The sequence below is a fragment of the Narcine bancroftii genome, chromosome 10 (assembly GCF_036971445.1).
Source record: "Narcine bancroftii isolate sNarBan1 chromosome 10, sNarBan1.hap1, whole genome shotgun sequence".
Classification (NCBI taxonomy): Eukaryota; Metazoa; Chordata; class Chondrichthyes; order Torpediniformes; family Narcinidae; genus Narcine; species Narcine bancroftii.
Window position 1 is genome coordinate 58,261,717 of NC_091478.1, and position 12,446 is coordinate 58,274,162.

General features: G+C 42.4%; 1 protein-coding gene across 7 annotated transcripts in view; it reads right to left on the reverse strand.

Annotated features, from left to right (window-relative positions):
- The window catches only part of vac14 (vac14 homolog (S. cerevisiae)), a 416,406-nt gene that overhangs the window by 176,509 nt on the left and 227,451 nt on the right, over positions 1-12,446 (reverse strand). For all 7 annotated transcript variants that reach the window (XM_069901003.1, XM_069900996.1, XM_069900997.1 and 4 more), the window contains one exon: positions 3,371-3,503. In XM_069901003.1, the coding sequence (XP_069757104.1) occupies positions 3,371-3,503 (133 nt within the window). The remainder of the gene's footprint in view (positions 1-3,370; positions 3,504-12,446) is intronic.

Below are 12,446 nucleotides of genomic sequence, written 5' to 3' on the forward strand. Positions count from 1 at the left end.
CCATTTTGTCCCCCCGGTTAGTCCCTTCCCACCTAAATCCGGGACACTTCACACACCTTCCATCACTTCAACACTTCCAGTTCCCTGACACAACCGCCTCATGTTTACCATGGACATCCAATTACTATTCACCTTCATCTCCCCATACCGAAGGCCTCAAAGCCCTTAGTTTCTTTCTTGATCGCAGACCCAACCAGTCCTCCTTCATAACCACCCTCTTCTGCCTGTCCTCACCCTCAATAACTTCTCATTTGACTTATCCCACTTTCTCCAAGTCAAAGGCATAGCCATAGGAACCATGGAATATATGGAGCAATCCATGCTACAGGTCTACAAAGACAAGGGTCCTCAACTCTTCCTCCGCTACATTGATGATTACTTTGGTGCTGCCTCGTAAACCTATGAAGAGCTCATCAACTTTATCCACTTTGCTGCCAACTTCCACCCTGACCTTAAATTCACAGTCCATCTCTAGCAACGCACTCCCTTTTCTTGATCTCTCTGTCTCCATCTCGGGAAAAAAACTCTTGACAGACATCTTCTATAAACCCTCCATCTCCCACAGCTACCTCAACTATACCTGTCACCTGTAAGGATTCCATTTCTTTCTCTCAATTCCTCTGTTCCCATCGCATCTGCACCCAGGATCAGGTCTTCCATGCCAGATCATCAGAGATGTCCTCCTTCTTTAAACAAAGCAGCTTTCCCTCTACCATCATCAACTCAGCTCTCGCTCACATATCCTCCATTACTTGCACATCTGGCCTGATCCCCTCCACCCCCATGTTAAAGAAGGACTGGATTCTTCTTGTCCTCACCTACCCTCATCTGCCAATTCTTCCACCTATTACATGATCCCATATTTCCCTCTCTGCCTCCCAATGCCCCCTCTGTGATTTCCTAGTCCACCTCTTTATCCTCACCAATCGTCCCCTTGGCATCTACCAGTGGCCGTAGGAGATGCTCCACCTGCACCCACACCTCCTCCTGCACCACCATTCAGGGCCCCAAACTGTCCTTCCAAGTGAAGCAACTTGTGAAACTGCATACAGTGCTCCCGTTGTGGACTCCTATTCATCGGATAGACTGGGGACAGACTGAGAGATTACTTTGTTGAGCACCTTGTTCTGCCGCCGCAACAGCGTGAATTTCCCACTCCCCACCCATTTCAATTCCCTGCTCAATTCCTTTGTTGACGTGTCTGTCTATGGTCTCATGTATAGACTGACTATGACCACCTGAAAATTGGAGGAGATAACACCTCATCCTCGTTCTGGGCAACCTCCAAACGGATGGCATGAACATTGACTTTCCCACTTTCTGTTAAAACCACTTTTCCTATTCCCCCCCATCTTCTTCTTTTCTTTAGTTCTCTCTTCCCTTTTCCTTCTGTTTTCTTTCACAGAGGCAAAATCAATTATCACCTTTCCTCTCATCATATCAAATGAACACCTTTTGCTGTTGGTCTGGACTCCTCCCCTCCCATTCTTCCCCTTTCTCTCCCAGCCTTTAATTCAGACGCCTGCCTGCTTTTTGCTTGTACCTCGAAGAAGAGCCCAAGCCGAAAACATCGAAAATATATCTTTACATCCAATGGATGCTGCAAACTGGCTGGGTTCCTCCAGCATTTTACTGCACCACAGAGTCTGCTGATTTTAATGATTCTCTACATATTCATCCATTTATCTATCTTCTTACCCCTTACCTTAAATGCAAGTCCCCCAGTATGTGAGATGCTTACCCTGGAAAAAAGATTCTGTCTACCTTATCGATGTCTGTCATAATTTAAAAAACTCTTCAATCTCTCTCAGTCTCTGTGGCTCCAGAGCAAACAGCCCAGGGGTGTCCAACCTCTTCCCATTGCTCATACCTTCCAATCCAGGCAGCATTCTGGTAAACCTCACCTTTCCAAAGCCACCACACCCTTCCTGTAATGGGGGAACCAGAAAATTGTGTATCTAATTTCATTCCAATGGAGAATGAGAGGAAGGAAGCCTTGCAGTCATTAGTGATACAGCAGTTGGAATACTGCATGCAGTTTTGATCTTCAAAAGCAAACATCTATACAAGTGGCTGACAGTCAGTGCCACGTAGATTAATTTGATTGATTCCTAGGTCAACCAAAATGTCTCCAGAAGAAGGAGAGGGGTTGTGAATTAATTGTTTAAATATCTCAGAGTGCTTCACTGATTGGAGGCTGATTCATCTAGTTCAAGAAATTCAAACAGGAAGGCATGCATTTTCGGAAAAGAGGCTGTTCATTTACTTGGGCCTAAGATACAGTGAACTTTTGACGTCAAAAGTTCATGAACCTTTTGAATTGTTATCATCAAGAGCAGTGGATGCCCAGTGATCATCAGTCGTGTTGTGATCATTAGGTCTGTTGGACTCTGATAATCAAGGGCTGAAGATGTGAGATGAAAATGCATTTTTAAGCATCAATTATAATCTCATTGGACTATGGATCTTAAGGGAACTTTTAGCCAATTCGTACTCCTAATTCAACTTCTGAAGGACAAAAGCGGCACGGTTAGCATAAAGGGCAGCACGGATGGTACAGCAGTTAGCACAACACTGTTACTGCGCCAGGGTTTGAATCCAGTGCTGTCTGTAAAGAGTTGGACGTTCTCCTGTGACTGCTTGATTTCCTCTAGGTGCTTCAGTTTCCTCCCACCATTCAAAACATACCAGGGTGTAGGTTGGGCGGCACAGGCCCATGCGTCGAAAGACCCGTTACTGTGCTTTATGTCCAAATTAAAAATTTTTAAAATTTTCATTCAACAAAGACAGCAACATAGTTCAGTTGCCACGTTACCTTGCAATTGACTACACTTCAAAAATAAAGACTCTGATCTGCTTTGAAATACTCTATGATAATTCTTTAATACTTTTAAAAAACTGTCCATTTTAATTTTAACATAATGCAAATTGGGATGAAGGATTCTTTGTAAGATGTATTCTGCTTTGTCTCACACCACAATATCAGATACTATTTGTCATAAATGGGAAAAAGGTTCAATTCTCCAACAATGTTACACTTCATCTTGAGAAACAAACACACCAAAAAAATCAATAACACAATGGAATAGTGAAAGTTCAAGCTTTTAAAGCCTTTTCAAAAAGAATTTCTGGGAGTACTGAAACTAAACAAGGAATTTGGACATATGCTCAACTTTTCAAGTCCACACAACAAGATTTAAAAAAAATGCCTCAAACATACACTAAACTATGTTCATTCCCTATGATCATCCAGCAAATATCCAACTCAATTTTAGTTCTGGACAAATGATGCAATTTCTGGGAGCATTTACACCAAGTAAATATTGGAGGTTCCAAATGCAAACCAGGAAAATACGAGACAAAAACCTACCGGATGATAAAAGGCCCTCGAATTTCCAACAGACTTCGCTCATTGTTGAACTGTTTCAGCAAGTTGATCATGAACTTGAAGAAATAGGAGTTCATTGTGGGAGTTGAAGGGGAACCTTCCAATGTCCGAGGTCCTATAGAACATTAAAAAAAAATCAGGATATATCCAGCCACCAGCTTTTTAAACAGCCCTCAAGTGCAACTTATTCAGAGTGAAGAAAAGTGAAAATTCACATTTTAGGATTTGGGAGGGACATTTTACTTCTTTGCCGTCTGCAACTGGCTAAGAGTATGGAACATGATTGTCAGCAAAACTTTTATCATCTCTTCACAATTTGTCTTTTAACTTTAGACAAATCGTGAATCATTCTAAGATTTAAAGTATCCTTATCCAGGTTTGTTTTATTCATTGGTAATGTAATCTGGTGGAATGATTCACCGAATGTACAGATTAAATACCCATTAAAGAATAATTAAATGTACATTTAACAGCATGAGTTAAAATGTAAGTGTCATTTTATTTAACCACAACATTCGAGAAGATTTTATTCAGGGACATTCTGTTGACAAGTTAAACACTATCACAAAACAAACGGTAGCCTCCTTGGTTAGGAAACCTTCACAAAACCCGCTTGAGATTTACTGTGCAGAAGTTCAAGTTTATTATCACCTGATTGTGCAAATACAACCAGATTAAACAGTGTTTCTCAGACCACAGTGCGGAAGTTGGCAACTGTGAGCTCCAGAGCATGAAAATTTTCACATCCATATGAAGAGTAAAAAAAAGGTTAAAGGTGTGAAGTAGGGAACAGTTAGCCTGTTGTGGAGTAGGTTTATAAAGGTCAGCACAACACTGTGGGCTGAAGAGTCTGTCCTCTGCCGTCATGTTCAATGTAGTTGAGAGTTTCGGTCCCTCAGCGCATTCCCTAATTATCTAAAATATTATGGCTCATCTGTGTCTTAATTCCATACCTGCCCTTTTGATGCCATTCATTCATAAAATTGAAGAATACTTCTCCTTACAGACACAAAATGAACTGGTTTGCACCAGAGCTTCATATGCCTTCATCTTTTGCAGTGATAAACTAGAGCCTATCCCAGATCAGAGAAGATGATACTTATTCAACCCCACTGGACTGTGCCCAGCTTTAGATCCAAGCATCTGCAGTCTCCTGGGTATCACCTCCTCCATGCTGACCATCAACACAGGAGCTGCATGCTTTGTCCCCTGTTCTATTCTCTCTGCACTCATGATTGTTTTATCTAACAACTCCAAATTAGAGATGCAGGACTTTAGGCTTCTGTACCTTCTGCCTGAAAAGGGCAGTGAGAAGAGGTTGTGACCAGGATGATGGGGGTCCTTTATGATGTTGTCTGCCTTCTTGAAGCAGCATCTCACGCTGATGCCTCCAATAGATGGGAGGCTGGTGCCTACAGCCCCTTTCACACTTCCCAGTGATCCCAGGAATCGATCGGCAATCGGTGTGAAAGCAAAATTTGCTAAATGTCGGCGTTGAGATCAGGTAAGTGTGAAATGGGCAATTGCATTGCAGGCACTTCCGATTAAAAGTAGAACAGACCAAACACCGGGGATAAACCCTTGCAAGTGTGAAAGTGTTCAGTGTCCCAGTTAGGAGTGGTCTAGTGTGAAAGGCCAAACCCCCATTCCTATCCCAGGACATTGAACTGCTGAATACTTGGATGCAAGTGTGAAAATGGTGAGATTTCCCATTTTCTGAGGACTTCTGCATTTTCCAGAACTTGAGAAGTTTGACCAAGTATTCAATGACATGCCAGTTATGACAGATTTAACAACAGATATTGGTCACGTAATTTGAAACTAAAAGGCACAGCAAACTAACTGTGGACACTCAACATCTCTTCACTTGTCAGGAAGGTGGAACAGTGACTGCACTTCCTGATCAGATTGAAGTTGGCAAGGTGACTGGCCACTATTGTGTCAATTTTCTACAGGAGCTCTATCAAGTGCGTCCTGGTCGGTTACATCACAGTGTGATACGGTTGCTGCAGAGAAATGGATTGGAGGTCAATCCACAGGACCATAAGAGTGGCAAAGAGGATCACTGCAGTCTCCCTCCCGCGCATTGACGTAATCTTCCGGGATCGTTGACTGAAGAGGGCGCACAAAATCATTTAGGATCCCTTCCATCTTTCAGCTCCTTCAGTCAGGAAAGAGATACAGGAGTATCAAAGCCAGCACCATTAGGCTGAGGAACAAGTTCTTCCAACGGGCCGTGAGAATGCTTTCCTTTTCTTTTAAAAATATTTTTATTTAGTGGCGTGCCTCAGGGATCGGTGCTGGGACCATTGTTGTTTGTCATCTATATCAATTATCTGGATAATAATGTGGTAAATTGGATCAGCAAGTTTGCAGATGACACTAAGATTGGAGATGTTGTGAACAGCAAAGAAGGTTTTCAAAACTTCCAGAGGGATGAGGACCAGATGGAAAAATGAGCTGAAAAATGGCAGATGGAATTTAATGCAGACAAGTGTGAGGTGTTGCATTTTGGAAGGACAAACCAAGAACGGACATACATAGTGAATGGTGGGACACTGAGGAGGGTAATAGAACAGAGGGACATGGAAATACAGATTAATAATTTCCTAAAAGTGAATAGGGTTGTAAGTGAACTTTTGGCATATTGGCCGTTGTAAATCAAAGTACTGAGTATAGGAGCTGGGATGTTATGGTAAAGTTGTATAAGACATTGGTGAGGCCAAATCTGGAGTATTGTGTCCAGTTTTGGTCAACTAACTACAAGAAAGATATCAATAAGATATAAAGAGTACGGATAACATTTACTAGGATGTTGCCTGGACTTCAGGAAATGAGTTATAGGGAAATTTAAACATTCCCTGGAGTGTAGAAAAACGAGGGGAGATTTGATAGAAGTATTTCAAATTATGAATGGGATAGACAGAGTAAATGTAGATAGATGTTTTCCCCTGAGGGTAAGTGAGATACAACCTAGAGGACATGGTTAAGAGTGAAAGGGGAAAAGTTTAGGGGGAACCTCTTTGCTATGGATGGGATGCAGGTCAGTGGGACAAGAGAGGATAATAGACTTGAAGGGCCAAAGGGCCTGGTTCTGTGTTGTAGTTTTCTATGGTTCTAAAAAGAAAAACCTGACTCTTTTTTGTCAGAATTAGATACAGGTGCATGTGATTCGTTCTGGCTTTTGAATCCAGGATAACCAGCAAAGTCATGAGCTGAACTGAAAGCAGCTGTAGTGCAATTCTCACCATTCAGAAATGTGACCAAGCTCCATGTTAAATTCTAACTCAGTGTTAAAGACGGGCTCAATTTTAACATTTGAGAAGAATTTGGACAAATACATGGATGGGAGAATATGGAGGGCAATGGACTGGATGCAGGTCAGTGTGACTAGGCAAAAAAAGGGTTAGTCACAGACTAGAAGGGCCAAACAGGCTTGTTTCTGTGCTATATTGTTCTCATCCTAATGGTTAGGGATCCATCATTCAAAGTCAGAATTACTGGTGTGACAGAGTATTTAGAGGTGGTTTGGGATGATTGTTAGAGCAGGTTGCACACAAACATTTTTAAACACAGAATTTTTGCAGAGTGCTATTTTGCAAAAGGCAACAAAGTAGCCACATAGAGCAGCAGCTGGTCTGGAAGAGCATGTGATCTTTGCAGGCAGAGACAGAACAGCTTTGCTCTCTGAGAGGGAGGGGGGTGAGAAAGAAGAGAGACAGAGGCTTCGGTTCCAGAGGGACAAGCTGGCAAACTTTGGAAGATGGCTTGATCAAAGGAGAAGACTGGCTGTCTGAAAGGAACTTTGTGGTGACCTGAAAGAAAGAGAAACATCTGGAGAACCCTGAAGGGGGCAAGTTTCGTCAGCAAGACTGATTGAAAATGAATCAGGTGAGGATGTCCTGGAACAAAAGGAATCTCTCTCTGAAAACCGACAAGAACCCTCCTGAGTGGTAACCATTTGCCTGTTAAGCACCAAAGCCTGGTGAACTTTATTAATGCTAACTTCTGTGCATAGTACAAGAATTGCCTGCAACCAGTGAGATTGGACTGTGATCCAAAAAACTTTTCTCACTTATATTTATATACACATTACAGACATGTGTGATTTGAATGGGGGGGGGGGGGGTTAAGTAGGTTAAGTAAGTTGATAGTAATAAGTTAAAGTTTGATTCTGTTTTCATGTGCAAAGATAATTAAAAGCAACTTTTGTTTAAGTAACCCTTTGTCGTGGTGCATATCTATTGCTGCTGGGTTTTGGGGTCCTCTGGACTCTGTAACACGGGAAAGCTAATTGGATAGGGGCATCACAAAATACTCCAGGATTGTTTTCTTATGCAGCCATTATTTCTAAAAACACGAGAATGAGGCTGTGATAGAATGCAGTCTCAAACCTACAAGGTGAGTGGGGTGAGTGGAATTAAATATGAATTAACTCACGTCAGGGAGCTCGTAAAGAAGTGGAACCCAGAACAGTGATGCATGTTAAATAGAAGTTAAAGAAGAAAGACTGCAGATGGCGTGATTGCAGTTTACACAAAAATGCTTGAGCAACTTGGCAAGTCACGCACCCTTCTTTATACAGCAAAGATAAAGATACACAACCAATGTTTTGGGCCTAAGCCCTTCATCAAGGTATGAGCAAAAAGCAGACAGGTGATTTTTTTTTTAAATGGTGGGGGGAGGAACACAGGCCCACAGGCAAGAGGTCATAGATGGACATGGGTAGGTAGGCACAAGCGAAAAAAGCTGAGAAGTGATGGGGGAAGGAAGAGCTTTCTGAATGAAGAGGGAAGGGAATGGAGTGCTGGAGAAAAGGAGACAGAGGGATAGGGAAGGGAGGGAGTCAGGGCAGTGGCCAAAGAGAAACTGGAGAAGTCGATGTTAATGTAATCTATATGAAGAATACCCAGACGGAATATCAGGTGTTGGTCCTCCAATTCATGGATGGCCATAGTTTGGCAGTGCCTGAGGCCAAGGACAGACATGTTGGCGCAGGAGTGGGGTGCAAAATTGAAATGTGTGGCCAGTGGGAGATTCACGCTGTTGCTGTGGACAGAGCGAAGCTGCTTAGCAAAATGATCTCCCAGTCTGCGTTCAGTCTCTCTGTTGTAAAGAAGGCCACAGAGAGAGCACTGCATGCAGGAGATGATCCATGCAGATTCAGAAGTGAACTGTTGCTTCACTTGGAAGGATGGTTTGGGGCCCTGAAGAGTGGTGAGGGAGGGGGTGTGGGTGGACTTCAGATAATCCGAGAATTAGGTTTTCTACTCTCAACTATCCAAGATGTCCTACTTCAAAATTCATGGCTTCCCCTCTACCACTATAAGCTCAGACCTTATCCACATCTCTATTTCCTGCACATCTGACCTGGCCACCTCTGTCCCTAGATGCAACAAGGATACGATTCCCTTTGTCCTCACCTACAGCCCCACCAGCCCCCACATCCAACATATTATCTTCCACAATTTCCATCACCTACATCACCAGACACACTTTCCCCTTTCCTCCCCTCTCTTCCTTTTGCAGGGACCACTCCCTTTGTAATTCACTTGTACCTTCCCACATTTCCCTGAGACCAGAGAAAGTTCTACACTTATGCTCACATCTCCTCCCTCACCACCCTTTGGGGCCCCAAACAGCAATTTCATCTTGTGAATCTGTAGGGGGTCATCTAGTGCTCCTGTTTGTGGCTTTGTCTACGTTGAAAAGGCTGTACTCAGACTGGGAGATCGTTTTGCAGGGCACTTTTACTCTGTCCTGCAGCAATGGCGGGGATCTCCCGGTGGCCACCCATTTCAATTCCACACTGACATGTCTGCCCATGGTCTCATGCACTGCCAAACCAAGGCTACCCCAAACTTAGACAAGCAATACTTAATATTCCGTCTGGGCATTCTCTAATTGGATGGTATTAACAACGACCTCCAGTTGTGTTAGGCCACTCCTCTGTTTCCCTCTGTCTCCTTTCTTCCAGCTCTCCACCCTCATCCCACTCCATTCAGAGAGCTATTCCCTCCTCCTATCACATCTCAGCTTATTTCTCATGCTTACTGATCCATATCCATCTATGATCTCTGGCCTATGGTCCTCTCCCTGGCCCTTCCCCAACATTTTATTTAGATGCCTTTCTGCTTTTTGTTAAAACCTTGGTGAAGGGCTCAGGCCTGAAATGGTGGTTTATGTGTCTTTATCTTTGCTACATAAAAAAAAACATGCTGCATTACTTGCTGTCTTTACCTAGCACTTTTGTGTAAACATGTTAAATAGGATCTTGCTTGGCTAACTATGTGCATAATGGTTGAGGGGGTATCCTGATCCCCAGGGAATTATAAAACTTCATTACAGACTGAATAAAATCTAATACTCCTTCTCTTTCAGGAAAGAGAAATCTGGTTTTGGTTTCGGGAAGTGTAAATACAGTGATGTCATTATCCTCAGCCTTTAATATTTCATACAGCACTGAGTACATATTTCCCAAAATGGCAGAGACCACATTATAATGCAATAGCCCGTCGTACCCAAATCACTTCAAGCCAACTGCTAGTGGTCTGCAAAGAGGGAAGCCAAGGCAAATTAGGAACACCTGGGTCCATAAAAACAAATCCCTGGGTGGGGGTTCTGCACACAGTCCTTTAGAGTTGAAATCCAGTCTGATCTGATTGGATTGGATTGATCACAAGCTGGGCCAACCCAGCTTCTAACGACCATGACCCCCAGAGAAATCTCTCCTCTGACCAAGTCATGCCAAGGAGGAAAAGCTGACCTACTGTAAATTCTAACAGGAGTCTTACCTGATAACATGAAGTCTGAGACACATGATTGTGGCAAAGAAACAACTTTCATTCCACATTTCTATTAAAGTTGACAGAATGCCAAGCAGAGTCCCAAAGCTAAGAGCTTCCACCTTCTACAACTCAACCATTAGCTTCTTACATTTTAAGTGAGTATGCATTTCAAGCAAAATAATTCCCTAAATGGGAATGGAAAGAAACAAATATTTAACTGAAAGCCAACATGCTGGAATTAAGCTTCTTCCCAGAAAACTAGATCCAAATTAAAGTATTTATTTAAAACAATTATGTGACAAGGGTAATATTTAACCAAACAAGCCCATAAATGGACAGAGCCCGCACATAAATAACTATCAATGAAAGTGACCTCTTTGTTTCAGGGATAACAATAGCTTGGGAAAAAAAAGCTGCTGGCACTTCATTGTTCAGGAATGATGAAACAGAAGCAGACCCTTCAGCCCACCTCGTCTGCACCGACCACCAAGAACCCATTCACCTGATCCTACAATACATTAATCTCACATTATTCCCACATCCCGATTAAATCACCTCGAATTCTACCACTCTCTTACACACTATGGGCAATTGGCAGAGTGCAATTAGCCCATCAATCTGCTCGCCTTTGGGACATGGGATGAAACCAGAGCATCGGGGTGGGGGGGGAATATATACCTATACCTCTTTCCTGATTGCAGCAGTGAGTACAGAGCATGTGCTGGGAGGTGCGGATCCTTGATGATTGCTGTTGCTCTCTGACAGGTTCCCCATAGATGTTCTCGATAGTGGGCAGGGGTTTGCCATTAAATTTTGGACGGCTTTACGTTCAGGGGCATTGGTGTCCTCATACTAGACCATGATCCAGCTGGTCAGCACACTTTCCACCACACATCTGTAGAAATTTTCCAAGGTTTTTTGTGTCATACCAAACCTCCGCAAACACCCGAGGAAGTAGAAGCACTGACATGTTTTCCTCACAGTGCCATTGGTATGTTCGGTCCACGAAAGATCCTCTGAAATAGTGACTCCCAAGAACATAAATTTGCTCATCCTCTCCACCGTCAATGATCACAGAACAATCAGCTCATTAGTTTTGGTGACAATGAGTGCAAGGTTGTTGTTGGTGCACCATTCAGCCAAAAACAACTATCAGACCAAAAATCTGGACTACAGAGATCGAGGGAGAGATGGGAATCAGATTTAGGAGTTGTAATCAATCCACAATGTTGGTCAGATCTATGTGTAGATAGTATGACTACCTTAGATAGAGACCTAGGTATAAACTGATTCATTATAATTTTCTGCACCAATTTTATCTCACACCTCAAAAGACAGATTTTTCCAGAATTTTCAAATAAGTGTTTTAGGTGTGGTATAGATGTTGGTACCTTTTTACATTCCACCTGGTTATGCACGAAATTAAGACCCTTTTGGATAGAATTAGGGGAAGTGTCGACAAAAATTCAAATAGCTGTAAATCTTTTAGGTTTTTTCCCCCACCTCATTTCGGAGTGCCTGTCTGTACCCCTCCCTGGATCGAGAAAAGCTAGATAATTTAAGGCCCTGAAGGTGGACGGTACATACCTGACAACCTCAAATTTTTTTTCTCTCTTTTTAGTCTAGTCTTGAACCATCTTGTTTTCTGCTCTCTTCTTTTTCTCAAGGGGAGAGGGGTTACGGTTAATTATAGTTAGACATGCAATAACTATTAATGGATGTATAGGACTATTTTTTGGAAACTTATTTTGTTCTTTGCACTGTTTGAGTTGAAAAATTTGTAAATAAAATATTTTTAAAAAGTGTCGACAAAAATTGTGGGGGTGAACTTCCCTCTAGACCCGGAATTGTTTCTTCTGGGGAATTTGGCAGTTACAGAAGTGTTACAAGCTCAGAGGACCCCAAAACCCAGCAGCAATAGATATTCACCAAGACAAATGGTTACTTATACAAAAGTTGCTTTTAATTGCCTTTAAACATGAAAACAGAATCCCACTTTAACTTAACTACCTATCTTAACCCCATTCCAATTCTAAGTGCACGTGTATGTAATGTTTTTAAGTTCAGAAAAGTTATTTGGTTCACAGTCCAATCTCACTTCTCACTCCTCCAAGTTCACTGGTTACAGACAATTCTTATACTGTGCACAAAATTTAACATTTATAAAGTTTACCAGGCTTTGGTGCTTGAAAGGTAAATGGTTAACGCTCAGGAAGGTACTTGTCGGTTTTCAGAGAGATTTGTTGTTCCAGGACATATACAACTGATTC